General features: G+C 36.7%; 1 protein-coding gene across 2 annotated transcripts in view; it reads left to right on the top strand.

Annotated features, from left to right (window-relative positions):
- The window catches only part of GALNT1 (polypeptide N-acetylgalactosaminyltransferase 1), an 87,534-nt gene that overhangs the window by 46,376 nt on the left and 25,205 nt on the right, over positions 1–15,953 (top strand). Inside the window, exon 4 of one of the 2 annotated variants that reach the window (XM_083868201.1) lies at positions 2,778–2,952. In XM_083868201.1, the coding sequence (XP_083724327.1) occupies positions 2,778–2,952 (175 nt within the window). Of the gene's footprint in view, positions 1–2,777; positions 2,953–8,807; positions 8,893–15,953 lie in introns of those variants that run through there. The other variant, XM_083868202.1, reaches the window with a different exon arrangement.

The raw sequence follows: 15,953 nt of genomic DNA, 5'->3' as shown, positions 1-15,953 counted from the left end.
CCTTCTTTGAAACTAATGGTTTACCGATACAAATAAGAAATATCTGGAAATACATTACTAGATTTCTTATTTAATCAGGTGGTGATTCAGTCATTCATTTAGTTCTGAAACTTGTAGCTATAAATTAAATTGCTGTTTGTTAAAAGACTGCCGTCAGTACATATAGTCCTTCAAAGGAATTTTTTTTTTTTTGTATTTAACTGACAAAAGGACGGTGTGGTTTGAATACTTAACAGTGCGTTTATTAGTCATTTTGGGAGAACGTTATTGGTTTGTATTTATGTGCAAACTATGTGTTTTTGTGGGAGAACAGATAACCATTAAAAAAACCCAAGAGAAGATGTTTCTCAGAACTTGAGAGAAGATGGTTAACTTTTCTTGGAAAGTCATTGCCCTGCTTGCACCTCAGCTTGACTGTCTGCATTTAGTGAGTTGCACATAATACCTGGATCTAGTTAGTTGTTGCTGGACTTTTCTGCAAGGAGAACGGAGTACTGAGGCAAAATGTGTAATCAAGCAGTATGTATTTATTAATGAAATTTAAAAATTCAACTGGTGAATTTGTGGAATTTGTACACCAGTATCCAAATCACTGATGTGTTAAACCCTCAACAGGAAGATCTGCAAATGTGAGAGATGAGCTTTTAGCTGACTGAGCTGTTTAGTTTAACTGGTTTAGTGAAAGTTAAGAAAGAACTGGAAGTGTAAATGAAACAGGGGCTTTTTTTTTTTTTTTTTTTTCTTCCAAATAGATAATTTGGTAGGATAAGACATTCACTCTTGAGAATTCTGAAAAACACGCTGCATATAACTATATTCTGATAGGGTTTTTTAAATTGTTTTGAGTATGTGGAACACCCATTGTTTAATAATTTTCTAAGTGAACCGATGTACTCATTGCTATACACTTAAGAAAAATTGTTGTGATAGCCCACATAATAATACCAAGCTGAATGTATAAAATTAAGCCCAAATAATTACTTTATTGTATACCATAATTTTAAATTAATTACCTCCCAGAAGGCACAAATTCTAGTTTAAAAGGTTATGCAATTGCAAGTCAGCAAGTTTTGAGGCAGGTTCCAACCATAACTTGTGAAGAGGCAAAGATGCAAAGCAAACTGCTTGCTCAGCTTAGCCCGTGGCTGAAAGGAGCACCTCCGCCCATCTGTTCAGGGTTTGTTCAAACACACTCACCCCATCAATTTTCAGTGGATGGGTGGCTGGCTGGCAGCTCCTAGAGTTTTATAGCTCAACTGGCCATCGAGGAGAGCCTGGTAAAAAGGAAGCAGCCTTGTGATGGGAGGATTTTCTCTGTGTGAATGCAGTTAGTGCAATGGCTTCAGGTACTTGAAAATGAAAGCTTCTCTAGGAACACGTTGTGCTTGTTACCAGTTAACAGTAAATGCAGACCAGGAAAAAGACTCATTTATTAGTAATGAAAGTTTCAGTCTTAGTGTTTCAGCAAGGATGGAAGGCTCAGGCCTTTTCTTTTAAATTTTCTTTTTATTCTTTACATGGCTGTTTACTCTCTGCCTTAGGTTTAATTACACTGTGCTATCCTAGACGCCAATTAAAGATAATTTGAAGCTAGGCTCGTTTCTTGGGGATTTGGTGTTTTTATTTTAAAATACGTCCTGTTCCTCTGTTTGGATCTTTAATTGCTATTTTTTAAAATTAAAGTTTTCACTGAATTTGTAAAGCTGTAATATACCTTACATACAGTATTTGAGCATTTCTGTTCTGGAGAAGAGTGAACAGTACTTGTAAAGAGAAGTGTAGCTTTTTAAAAACTGCTCTGATTTTTTTTTAATATATTTGGTTTAAAACCCTAAATAATTCAGGAATCTGAAATCCTTTTCTCACATTCTTCCTCTTCAGTTTGATCAGATACTTGATATTTAAGATTTCACTGGGTTTAAGATGTGTAGTGTTACTGCTTTGAGTATTAATGTTAAACTTCAAAATGTAATTTTGTTGCATAAAAATAACATTAGTACAAACAAGACAAATTGTTTTGAAAATACATTGCTGCCAATGTCATTCTGTCAAAATAAAAAATGTGGAAATAAATGTAAAGCTATACTTTTACTTGAATAGGACCTTTACTGTTCTGGAACATCATTTATCACAGAGTCACAGAATAAGCTGAGTTGGAAGGGCCCCATCAGAATAATTGGGTCCACCTCCCAAGAGTCACACCTTGTGCCTGAGAGCACTGTCCAAACACTTATTGAACTCTGCCAAGCTGACCACTCCCCGGGAGAGCCCATTCCAGTGCCCAGCCACCCTGTGGGTGAAGAACCTTTTACTAATATCCAACCTAAACCTCCCCCGACTCAGCTTCAGGCCATTCCCTCAGGTCCTGTCGCTGGTCCCCACAGAGCAGAGAGCAGTGCCTGCCCCTCCTCTTCCCCTCATGAGGAAGCTGTAGGCTGTGATGAGGTCTCCCCTCATTTATATCCCAGATTTTTCTTGCACATTCAGACTTTCTTGGAAAAGTTGAATTTTCCTTTACAGGAACTTTATAAAGTCAATTATGATGTAATGGGGAATAGAAATAAATCCTTATTGGTTTTTTATGTGAATTGTGGTGTGCAAGAAAAGTACTTAACTATTTCTGTCAAACTCCCAAATGTGAAGATTGGTTTTCACTTTCAAAACCTAGCGGGTTTAGGACTGTTCTATATGTGAGCACTCCTACAGTGTAAATTAATGTATAAGCAAACAAAAAAAAGCTTAAAATGAGTTAGTAACTTTTTTTTTTTCCCCCTAAGTTCCAGAACCCATACAAAAACCACATGAAGGACCTGGAGAGATGGGGAAGCCTGTGGTCATTCCAAAAGAAGAGCAAGAGAAAATGAAAGAAATGTTTAAAATAAATCAATTTAATTTAATGGCTAGTGAAATGATTGCACTCAACAGATCTTTACCTGACGTCAGGTTAGAAGGGTAAGTACTTTGTTGTATTAAAAATGTACTATCTTTAAATGAAGAATGTGCAAAGACTAATTCAAAACAACAGGTCTCTAAGATATTTCTGTTCAAGAAAACAGTTCGAGAATTTTCTATATATAAGATAATTATTTGTAAAACAAAATGGACCAGAAGAAACCAGTTTTCTTCAGTGTTATTTAACTTTGAATCTGATTACAAGTATGAAGCCTGTTCAGGGAATAGAAATTAATTTGGTTGAAGGAAAGTTAACTTAAGCATTGGCATTTCAGGAAAAAATCACTTGTTTGAAAAATTCATGCACTGCTTGTAATGAGGCAAACTAAAATTTTGCATTATATAAAATAAAAGAGATTGAGTGATGAGAGAAATACTTCAAAAATTTTCTTACCTAATGAAATGTGCAAAGCTTCATTTAGATTGCATTATAATGTTTTCTAATACCCATCTGGTTTGGTTTTGATCTTGCCTCTAGAATATTGATCCTTTCAGAGCTATTTGAGTCATAAGTAATTAAAAAGAAAATTGTAGTCTTGTTGTAACAAAAAATAAGATTGCTTTACTCTCCTGGGACTACTCTGACAGGTTAGCTGATGGCTCCCCCCACCTCAACCCCTCTTCTTTATGAAAAGGACATTCAGATTGAATAAAATTTATGAAATAAATTTTTCCTGATCATCTACATTCTCTTGCGAGAGTTATACACTATAGAAACCTAATTTCTTTAGAAGCTCTGCTTTGCTGCTGTACACATAACGATGTTTCTGGATGAATTTGTTTTTATCTCCTACCTCAGAAGATAATATTAGCAGAGTGAGATGAAACTCTTGATGCTTTTCATTTTTAATGAGTGATAAAGAACTGGTTTGTAGGTGCTTTCATCTGTTGTGATGAAAGTGATTCTGTGAGTTCCTGGTAGTGCTGGTGTTCTTGATGCATTGCTGGTGTTCTTAATAATAGAGGCATATTTTTTAAAATATGATTTCTAAGATTGAAATAATGTAGGCTTTTAATCGATTTTCAAATATAAAAACACACATTTGAGGATTTAAAAAGTTGACTTAATTGTAAGCTTTGTGATGTCTAGACTTTGAATTAGACAAAAAAAGAAAAAGGAATGTTTATAAACTATTAAAAAATTATTACCTAGGCATCACCCAAATGTGCAGGCAATTGAAATTGCAATTTCAAAATCCAGTTTAGCAAAGTAGAAATTTCTGTCTTTCACATTTGACTTTGTCCTGCAGTTATTGTGTTTCACAGTGAGACGTGTGCTATAAGTTTTGTAATGTTGCATTTTGCTTCTCTTTTCCATTTTTCCTGGATACAATACTCTCACTATACTCTGTGTGTGAAAGTGGAATCCTGGTATAAAATTTTAGGTTTATATTCTCAGGACAGAGTTGGATTTTTCTGTTCTTGTAAATTCCTGCCAAAATTTTAACATTTGTGTGTGTATGCATTTTTAGTAGTTTTTGAGAGAAAAACACTTCTCAAAAATCTCTTCCATTTGTCATCTTTCTACTGTGTATTTTATAAGGTCATGCTAATTAAGAAGTCATGGACTATGTTAACATTTTTCTAGCAAATTTGAGAACAATACTCTGTTTACAGTGCAAGGGTATCTTAATCTGTATGTGCAGATCAGTATTACTCTTCCAGAACACCGTAACCATTTTTAGAATTGTGAATACTACAAGTATACTCTGGTGTTGTCTGTATGTCTGATGCAACTATTTATCTGATTAGTCAAAATACTCCAAAGTCAGAAACACTCTGTGCTGCATTAGTGGAATTACTTCTGTTATAACTTATTCTGTCTATGTCCCTGGTAATATGGAAATAGTTTGTGGAGAAGGAGAATGGGTAATTTTTAATCATTCCTTACCACATTTATGTGCCTACAGCACAGCTGCCAGTAGCACTTTCAATCAAGGTTTTGAAAAAGCAGGATATGTTCAAAGACACGCTTAGCTGTTCAACCATGTAATTATTTTCTTCACAAGTTTTGTGGGTTGCTTCCTTTAATGTGGTGTGGCCGGAAGAAGTGATTATTTCAAGTCCTCTAATTCTCCAGCATGTCAATTTTTCTGAAGTACAGAAGCCTGCAGAGGTTTTGCCTGGCGGTTAATCATCGGAAAGCTGGTGGAATTAGGAGTGCCAGGACCAATTTGCCACATGTATTTAATGGGAATGGCATGACATGTCAGCTGGAGAGCAGTTTTTGAAGTAGACTGCTTTATCCGTCATTAATTTCTAGTTCTGCCAAACCCCTATCCCCTGTGCAAAGACAAGTGTGTTGGTCCTGGAGTGCTCATAGGTTATTCTCTGCAGATGATCCACTCTGGGCATCCTGTTTCTGTTTTGGCCAAGAAATTTTGTTCCCTTACTAGAAGAACGAAAATGTGAGCTTCTTTAATAACTTCTCAGCACTTCTCCAGCTAAGGGAATTCCTCAGTGCAACATCTACAGAAGTTGGAATCTCTTTTCTGCTAGGTGTGCCCCAGTTGTATTTACAGGTTTATATCTATTTTTATTATTTGGCACAATATTATAGATGCATACAGACACCTATAAAATCATTGATGTGTACCTGAATTGCTGGTCACTTTGTGTCTGTAACTGGGAACTTTGTTCTACTTCTCTTTATCCCAGCTGAGTGTGATTTGCTCAACAGAAAACTCTAAACCAGAAGAAATTTTTTTAGCCTGGATACTTCCCTGAATCTGTACTGGGACATGTGAGTGTAACAAACTAATATAATGGACAAGGCTACAAACTCTGGAGGAAAGCTGTTGCAGGGGAAGAAGCAGCTGTGCATACCAGAGTGGTTTTAAGTTGTTAATAGAATTATTCTTGCAAGCATGTCTTATTCTAGCCTGTGAATCAATCATCGAAGTGGGAGTTGATTCACAGTTGCCAGGAAAATATGCAGCTGTGGGCTTGACATGACAGCAAAGAGTAAAAGATGGATGATCAGGAACACTGGAGTCTTGCTTTGATTTTGCTGAAGATGAGGGAGGCAATGAATAAAATAGGTGCCAGTGAGTAAAGTGTTTAGCTGTGCCTGTGTGCCTTAGGTTGGTGTTCAGGCTGAAAAGTAGGGGAGTTGGAAGCATGAAATTTGCACATGTTGTATGACTTGGTTTGGCTCTCACTGCTGTTGGAGGTGACTTCAGAAACTGCTTTGCAAAATGAAGAATGAGTATTGTGCTCTAAGGCTGAGCTTTCCAGCCTGAACTCATTAGTTAACGATTTGTGGAATATATAAAACTTTTAAGCAGACATTTGTTCCCTGTTGTGAGAGTTTAAACCAAATTCTGGGGTTTTTTCACTTGAAAAGAGCTGCTTAAAACACTTTTTTTTTTTCAGGCACAAGCAATCAAGTCTTCAAACAATGAAGGCATAGCTGCGACAGAATGATTTTGTGTTCATGTAGGCTCTGGTCCCCACTGGAGCTTGTGATGCAGTGCTAGCAGGGTGTCATATTTTGCAGGTTGATATTTCTTGGAAAAGTAATGGGCTTCCCCAAGTAGACCTGCAGCAAGCAGGACTATCCGTGCTGCTTGCTGATCCCTTAGCAACCCTTCCTCCGAGGCTCTAGATTCTATACAATTTGGCATAAAAGATCTTCTTTTTCCTTTTTTCTAGTTGGTATGATTTTGCCAGAACTAAGGGTATCAGGCATCTTATTATACCTCAGTTAGTTCTGCATAGAGTCTGGGATCTTTTAACTCTCATTTTCTCAAGCTGTCTGTACTCAGGAAGGTAGATGTGCTGGCATTTTGACTACTATAAATCATGTTAAGGTGTAATCAGTTTTTAGCCGGCTGACCCTACAGATTTTGAGTCAACTGTGTTTAAATCAATGCAAATTACAACTTCAGCCACTTCATGGAAAAAAGAAAGGTGCATATCTCTGAGATCTTTATGTTTAACTGGCAGATTCATGTTGTCATATTGTTATTATTGAAAGGTTTTTTTTCTGGATCAAACTACCCTGCTCAGTTCCTGCTGCCAAACTTACTTCCACAATTGGGAGGAAGTACGCAATTTTCCAGGTTAAATGCCGTTCTTCTTAGCTACATGTATATTTTGGAGTTTATGGCAATTATGCTGATCTTCTTTCTGAGTAAATCTAGTTAAATAGTAGTTCTGACTGATTCTGTCATATCTTTGATTAGAAAGAACAGAATTAAGATTTAGGCACTGTTAATTAGATGATACAATATAATGTTTTCCAGTTACCACAATCTGGTTTTCATATGTTGATTTTAAGTATGAAATATGCATGTGAGAATACTGGAATTTGGATTTTTAACTTTCCAAAGCAAATTTATTTGCTCTATACTTTAAGATGCTATAGTTGAATCAAAATATGACGCATCCATAACATTAACACAATCTCAATATGAGGAAAATAGCTTGAGTAGAACTATTTGTAGTAAAACAAATGAAGGCACACATACAAGAACATGCTCTTGGAACTCTAATGTGATATTTCATGGGTTTTTTAAAAGACAGCACTCAAGGTATTTGCTTCTATATGAGCCTTGTGAAAGTGTGCTCTCTACTTAGTTAATTCATGAGAATAGCTAAGAGGTAGTTTTATACTTCATATAATTCGGTATAAATGTGGACTGCAGATGAAAGAAGTTTCTTCATCACTTCTGTTGATACTAATCTGATGATTGTGTGGCCTGGATGTTGGCTGACTGGATGGACACCAAAAAAATGGAAATAATTATAGTTTGTTAATTCAGCAAACTGAAGCAACACACACAGCAGTCATGTGACTGCCAGATCTGGTGGAAAGGAGGAGATGGGACAAAACTGTAATGGTGAAAGGTGGATTTATTGCTTTTGGCAGCAGCCCACAGTCACACTGGATTATGTGAAATATGGTAGGGAGAAAAGCTTTCTTACAGAACCTGAGTATTAAAATCCATATAAGGTCATAGGGATTTAAATAGCTTCATAAATTATGATATACTTTGTGAACTTTGGGTATTCATTTAGCTCAGGTCATAGTATTGTAAAGACAATAAAGAAAGAGCAAAGTTGTCAACATAGGTGGTGGAAGACTCATGAGATTTTGACTCAAGCTAGAAATCCAGGCTGTTAATTAACCTGGCATCTGTAAAGAAAATGTGCTGATCTCATCACCAGCAATGTAACTTTCAGCAATGTCATGGAAGTCTGAAAGCATGTGAGGTATTAAAGACTTTACTGTTCTTTCAAGCAGGAATGTTTTTTCATCTGACTTTTGTGGTGCCTATAGCTTGTTACAGGCCCCTTGTAGAATCAATGTTTGGAATTGTTCTTGTTCACATTGATTTAGTGAGTTAGCTGAAAGAAATTCCCTATAAACCTTTTCCCTACAGAAAGCTTAGAGGGGAAAAATAACATTAAAAATCAGCTTACTTCCTGTAAACTGGTTTTTTTGAGGGGCGTAGGGGTGGGGTTACACTATACACACACAGAGATATGTATGTGTGTGTGTATACCCAGATGTATATGTGCACAAACACTTGGCAGTCTTGTTCTTAGTTACAGTCTTCTTATTCATGCTTATCCATTTTGGATGAGCTGCTGTATCCTGAAATTTATTCAGAGTGTTAGGTTAGGTATGGAAAATAATTGGTCTAAAGATCTTAAGGTTCAATTTCAGTCTCTGAGGACAGAATTGGTTTTGCTTCTGTCAAGAGATGCTTTTCTGTGATCACTTTCAGGATAAGGAAAATAGACAATTGCAGCTACTATTATTTTTGTGAAATTCTGCTTGAATTCTGTAACCACAATGGTTTTAAGAACCATTTTGGATTTTGTTTTCAGGGTTTAAGAAGATTTCTACTTGACTCATGAGATAATGCGACCTTTCTTATATCCAAATCTTTGAGATCAGAAGAAAGGAAAATTTCATACTCTTGATGTCAGGTAAATTATGTAATGCTATTGAAGGCAGATATTAAGCAGGCTGCGTTGAAATGTTTAAATAAGGATAAGGGATTTGCCTGCATTCAGGGATCCTGTTCAGAAAGATTAATTGAGCTGTGATATGAATTATAGAAGAGAAGACCTCTTTCTAAAACAAATTGTTCTAATTTGATTGGAAGAAGCAGATTCAGGGTAGTGTGAAGTGTTGTTGCAACCTTATCTGTAGTGTCTTCTCTTTGTTCAGTTGCAAGGTAAAGCTGTGGGTGTGTGCAAAGTCTGAGTAGTGAAATGCGGTTTGGCATGTTACAGCAGCCAGTGATCCCATATCTCTCAGAAGACTTGCTTTTAGTCCTTTTAGCTGTATTGCTTCTGTATGAAAATTGAATCTTTATCCAGCTTGAATGTCTTCAATTTAGGAGCTTGGAGTGTTCTTAAAGTTTATGTAAAAAGCAGATTCTTTAGCACCCCTTCTTAAATGATATTATGAGGCTGCTGCTTATACTTGATCATTTTTGTGCATCCCTTCCAACTCAGCATATTCTGTGATCCAGGAAAGGCTAAGTCAGTGTTTACCAAAATAACACCCTGTAACTTGAGTCCTGGTGGTTCTTGATGTAGTGTTTTGATATTTTCTCTGACACCCTGCTACAGGGCGTTCTCCCTTGATGGAAATGTAGGTCAGTCTCAGCAGCTTTGGGGTGACTCTCAGTCTTATTTCAAAATTTCTTTTCACTTGTGATTTAAGTAGAGGTGTTTTTTTGTTGGGCATGGCTCTGCCTCAGCTCTGTTACCTTAACTTTATTGCAGGCTATAACTTAAGGCATGTGAACAGGTAAGCAATGGAATACTGACATTTTATAGTGCTGCAGTGATATTCATCAGATATCAGTAATTAAACCTGGGGTTTCATGAGGGAAGTTCAGATTTTCTGATTTTGTTTTTCATCGATCTGGAATTAACTTTTGTAACCTCAAAGGAAAATAAATGTGTATTTTCAAGTCAAAGGATACTGAGGCTTACATTCCAGAGACTCTCAATATATTTTAATACTGAAATGTGTGTTGTTTGTACTGCATCAGTAATATTAAACAAATTTATTACAGAGGCTGTGCCGTGTAGTATTTCCTCAATACTTCAACTCTAACCTGATTTTCAGCAAGACTTGGATTATTCCTATGTGTCATTGTCAAATTTAAGTCCTGAGATGCAGTTTATTTATAACTGCAGTTTTTATTTATAACTGTTGTTTGTAGTATGCAAGATAAAAGATTGTACTAAATTTGTAAGATGACTAAACATGCTTCCCTTCCTGCCCCAATCTGTTGCTAGTTCAGCTTTCAAAAACGCATTGGCACTGTGTTATTGTACTGCACGTACAAGCACCAATCTGAGCTCCACTGGGATTTCCCAACTGAGCTGCTCAGTGCACAGGAGACACTTTTACTTGTGTTCCATCTCTGTCCTTTATCAGAGTGCTCTGGGCTGTGTGCACTGGGCTAGAAAACAAGGATTGCATACATGTTTTACTGCTGTTAATGTTTTTGAGCCGTTGTAAATTATTGCTCATGACTTGTTTCTCTGAAAGGCTGGTGGAATATGGGATTAAAACAGGAAACAAGTAGAGCAAATCATGGCTCAGGTAGTGTCTGACTCTGTTAATTTTCATGACTAGGTAAGTATCAGTGGCCTTGTTTTGAACAATCCATATTTAAAATTAAAAAAAAAAAAAAAAAAAAATCCAGTGTGTATCTTGTTCTCTCATTTCTCCCTGTGGAGAATAACATGTTGGCATCATCAGAAGGGGTAGAAATTTGCCCTTTAGTATTTCAGAAATTTAGCATTTATTTCTAATGCAGATTATAATTATGGCCTCATCTTTCTAGAAATGACCTAGAATTTATTTTGTGTTTTGCCTCAGTGAAAAAGGTTTTCCTCATTGTGTTTCACTGCATAAGTATTATTTCCTACAAGACCTCTTCCTTGCTTATAGCTTTCTTTGGGGTGTGAATTTTTGGCCTAAGAACAGGTATTTAAGAGCTATCCAAATAGTAAATCCTTGTTTTTCACTTTCAGAAATGATTTAGCATGCCTTTGAGGGGTGTGCAGAGATCACTACTAACATTGTAAATATATGTCTTTCAAGATTTGCCAACATTACACATGTAGCACTCAATCTTGGGTTTCAGGAATAATTGTAAGTAAATTGATCCATGAATGCAATTTTATAATATTGATAAAATGCCAAGTGCTATTCTGTAATAAGATGGCTGCACAGTTTCAAGGTTTTTCTAACGTAATATTTGAAATGTTTGTCAAAGACCCAACAGTAAACTGACAGAGGCAGCATGAGGACAGCACAGGTAATGTCCCAAGTTTCTGGAGTCTCTGCATGCCTGGTTGTGGCTAGGGTGGGTAGCTTTTTTATCTCTGAGTTGGACACTGAGGAGATCAAATAGGTATCAGAAGAATTTCACCTTCTGATAAATTCAATTGAAGCATCTTGTAGGATCATCTGGTAAATTTCTTTTTCCTTTGCAGTGGCAAAGTACATTTGTTCCCTTGTTCCTTCACTGGTGTGAGAGAAGAGAGGCTTCCAGTTCTGTCAGATGTGGAGAAGGCTTGAGTGTGTATGATTGTGATGTTGTAGAAAGTACAAAATGAAACGTCTTCTTTGCCTGCAAGTTTGTGCTGAAGCAACAATTAAACTGAGATTTAATGGCTTAATTTTATTTGGACATAATTGCCTTGCTTGTCTCTTCTGGTTATTTTTGTAATGTCTCCTGTGGACTATTTGTACTTTGAGCTGAAAGAGAATGTAGGAAAGCAGTTTATTCGGAGGCTCTTCAGATGCATTTGAAGTAGCATCAGGTAGTTTCCAAGTGGTTATACTTAATCTCTTGAATAAAATTCTCTCAGTTTTTTTTCTGGACCTCTCCCCATGTAAAACCTGCAGAGCTTCTGTGAGAGATTCAACTTACAAGCAAAACAAAACTCAAAGTAGCTTTTAGACTTTCATTTAAAAGGCTTTTCTAATGGATTTAAAACTTTGAAATTCTGGGTACAGGTGTAAGGGACAACAACATGTATTTATTTTGTTGTCATTGTTTTTCTTTAGCAGTATTATAGATAAATGCTAGGATCTGTCCACCTTTCTTTGCTTTTAGTCCATTAAACTTGATTTCAAGTTATAAAATATTCTGACTTGTTACACTGCCCTTAGGGGGTGTTCTTGGGGAAGTGTGGACTAACTATGTAGTTGTAATGAACTACAAACTATTTCCATAGAATCACAGTATCATAGAATCATGGAATGGTATAGTTTGGGTTGGAAAGACCCTTAAAGCTCATCTAGTTCCAGCCCCGCTGCTGTGGACAGAGACACTTTCTCCTAGACCAAGTTGCTAAAAGTCCCATCCAGTCTGGGTGTGAACACTTGCAGGGTCACCCACAACCTGGACAACCTGTTCCAGTGTCTCATCACCCTCACAGTAAAGGATTTATTCCTATTATCTAATCTAAACTAGCCCTATTTCAAAGCCATTCTCCCTTGTCATGTCATTACAGACCCTTATAAAAAGTCCCTCTCCAGTTGACTTGTCCCCCCTTTAGGTCCTGATGGTGCTATAAAGTCTCTCCAGAGCTTTCTCTTCTCTAGGCTGAACAACCCCAGCTCTCTCAGCCTGTCTGCATAGGAGAGGTGCCCTCAGATCATCTTTGTGGCTTTCCTCTGGACTTGCTCCAACAAGTGTGTGTTCTTCTCATGTTAAAGGCCCCAGACCAGAATGCAATACTCAATATTCTAAATATATGATGCAACATTGCAAAAAGATAAATTCTGTGAAGAGTAACTGTGGACATCTTACAGAAGTCAGAGCAGAGTCATGCCTCACACCTGATTTTGATGGGGCATTAAAAATATTTGATAATTTTAATTCTATTTCCTATGTAATTTTCCACTTTATTTCTGTTGTGGTTTGACCGCAGCTGACAACTAAGCCCCATGCAGCCATTTGGTCACTGCCCTGACAGTGGGCTGGGGGAGAAAATCAGAAGAGTAAAAGTGAAAAAACTTATAAGGAAAGTAAAAGCCACACATGCAAGGAATCCATGCACACCTGCCTGTAGGCAGGCAGATGTTCAGCCATCTCCAGTTTCGCAGGGCTTTATCACCCATCACAAGGACTTAGGAAGACAGAAGCTGTCACTCTAAACTTCCCCTTTTTCTTTTTTCATCACTCTGATTGTATTTTAGCAATCTGGCCTGTTCTTTTTCTGTGTCTTTAGGTAATAGGACAGAAGTCTATGTGTTTTGTTTTGGTTTTTTTTTTTTTTTTAAATATGTGATCTTCTTAGGGAGTTTCCTCAATCTAAATAATATATGGAGTCACATAGCTGAGAGTTTGCATAGTGAATGCTGTTGATTGAGGAATGGATGATGCATTCCATGAGGAGTAGACACTCAGCTGCTGTGTGGAGTCTTCATTAAATTACTGGAGATGGTATGCCTTCCTAATGTTATGCACTCAATTTTAAAACTGTTTGAGGCATGATCCAACAAAAGGAACATAATGTATTAGTAGCTCATTAAAATTCAAATTGTCCTTAATTCATAGCCTGTGTGTCATACCCCTCATGGTTTTATTCTGCTTCTAATGTTGCATAACTTGGTTGAAGCTAATGCTTTATTTTAAATTCTATAGTACTCCTTTCTAGGGTAATTTGTTTTCAAATGAAAGACAAAAAGAATTCTTAATTTAAATGTTTGTTAATAGAATAAAACATGAGCTTTCCTTAGAAGGCTAATGTCTAATCACAGGCATCAAGTGTTCTATTTTATTTGTCTTATGTTCTGCAGCAATATATTTCTGGGGGGACAGAGTTACCAGTGTTTTCAAAATTAAAAACAGGAGGTTTTATTTGTATGTATTCATAGCAATTTGTACAGATAGAGCTAAAAGATATGTATAGAAGGGCAGGTAAAAGAAATACTAAAAAACAGATCTCATACTTTCAATCTTTTCATCTGTCTTGCCTGCATCAGTGACTCTTTCCCGAATAATTTCATACCAAACATTTTATAAAGAATAGCATTCAAAAATGTCAAGCCAGTTTTCTTATGAAACCACCCCTGTGTTACACATGGCAGTAACATATTTTTGTGGGGTTTTTTAACCAGTTTTTTACATATTGGTAAGCAAGTGTTATGGGTTAAACCCAGCCAACAACCAAGTGCCAGTGTAGGGTCACTCCTAAGCTGTTAGCCCAGGAAGGGCCGATCTCTGGGGGTGAGAATAGACATGTTTCATTATGGCAAAGTGGAGATTCACCTTCTGCAGGACAGAGCAGGAGGAATGCCTTGCAGTGGGGAGGGCAGTCCACAAAATATTCCTGTAAGCCTTCCTGTTAGCGCTAAAAAGTTCTCCCTCAATGACAGATCTCAAATGTTTTGATATATTTATACTCTAAGACAGTGTAATGCTGTATAAACATTGTAGTCCCTGATCACCTGGCTGACGTTTATACCACTTAATTGATTTGAGCTCAGTAAAATAAAATCTTCTGTAAAACCATGATAAAAGGCAAGGCTGAAGATGAGAGATTTCATACCACAATAGTAGATCCTGTGGCTATCCCAGCATGATATTCCTGCTGAATGACACATTGTTACTGCTTTTCATAGAGAATTGCTAACAGGCTTCTCTCGACTTTTTACAAATATTCTTCCAAAAAGTAGAGAAGTGATTGGTGAATTTGTATTACTATTGTAGTTGAAGGTCTACAATCAGAGACTTTTTTTCTGGTCTAGGGAGCAGTGCAGCAGGAGGAATAAAACATTTTTGTCTTAAAGTAGCAAAGTACACTGAAAAAGTGGCAAACATGGGGATAAAATTATTTGGCTTATGATTGAATTTTTTATCTGAAATTCATAGTGTTTTTGTGAAAAGCTATTTTATTTTTCAAGGGATACCAAAGAAGTAGCTTTTTCAGTTGGCATGCTTTGCAAGTTGTTTTTTTGTTTTGTTTTGGTTTTTTACGTGTGAAATAAATCAGGATAACATAGGGATATATGGGAGCTTTCCATAAAGATTTTATGATGTTCAGTTCAGTGTGATGAATAATTAAATTTGGCATGGTTGTATAATAAGTAGGTATAATATTGAAGGCAGATAGTACTTCATCCAACTGCTTCAATTCTCAGAAATGATTTCACAGAAGCCCTTCCAGGTATTTCTTTATTTGCACCTGGACTTACTGATGCTTTCTGAGATGTCTGTGCACGGTGGGCTTTTGTCACCACCTCAGAGCCAAAATGCTGGTTTGCTGCGAGAGCTGCTCCGAGAAGAGCTCTGGCTAAATGAGTTATCCAGCAAATAAAATATTGATGTTGGGAGCCTAGTTCTGGCTGACATTCCTGGTGTCACTGTTTGGCATGGAATTGGATGCTGACACCGTGATCCTGTTGTATTGGCAGGCTGTTCCTTGAGCATTGCTTTTGTCTATTTAGGGTAGAGGATATGCAGTCTGTGCTTCTCAAGCCCTTGGACAGTGCTGCTGTTAGGATGATAGTCATGAATACTCGTTAATGTATTTTTGTAGCATTTAGATCAGGTTACATTACAGTGAACTGACTCAACAATTTGAGATCTAATAAAAGCTTTTTTGTTGGAACGGAGCTCCATTGAATATATTTCTTTTTCCACCTCAGAGTTTTCCTTTTGTTTGAGATCTGCATATATCTCTTTAATTTTGATTCTTAAAGGATTAATAACATCAAAACTTACATAAGTAACTGTGTCATTTTTAAATGTGCAGGAGGAGCAGATCTGTGCAGAGAACACTTATGTTTGTGTGGTTATATTTTAGAGCAGAATTGGAATTTTTTCAGAATTGTGATCAGTACTTTGTGTACAGTGTATTGATTTTTCTAGAAGTTAACGAAAACATTTGTTTTAAAATAGCTTTGCAGAATGTAAAAATTTTGGCTGCAATTTGGGGTTACTTCAAGTGTATGTCATAGTTTACATAAATGCCCTATATATGCTGTTACGAGAGCTAAACCT

The sequence above is a fragment of the Zosterops lateralis genome (genome assembly GCF_965231275.1).
Source record: "Zosterops lateralis genome assembly, chromosome: 1".
Taxonomy (NCBI): domain Eukaryota; kingdom Metazoa; phylum Chordata; class Aves; order Passeriformes; family Zosteropidae; genus Zosterops; species Zosterops lateralis.
The sequence above is the reverse complement of the archived record's forward strand: the minus strand, read 5'-3'. Positions and strand labels throughout refer to the sequence as shown.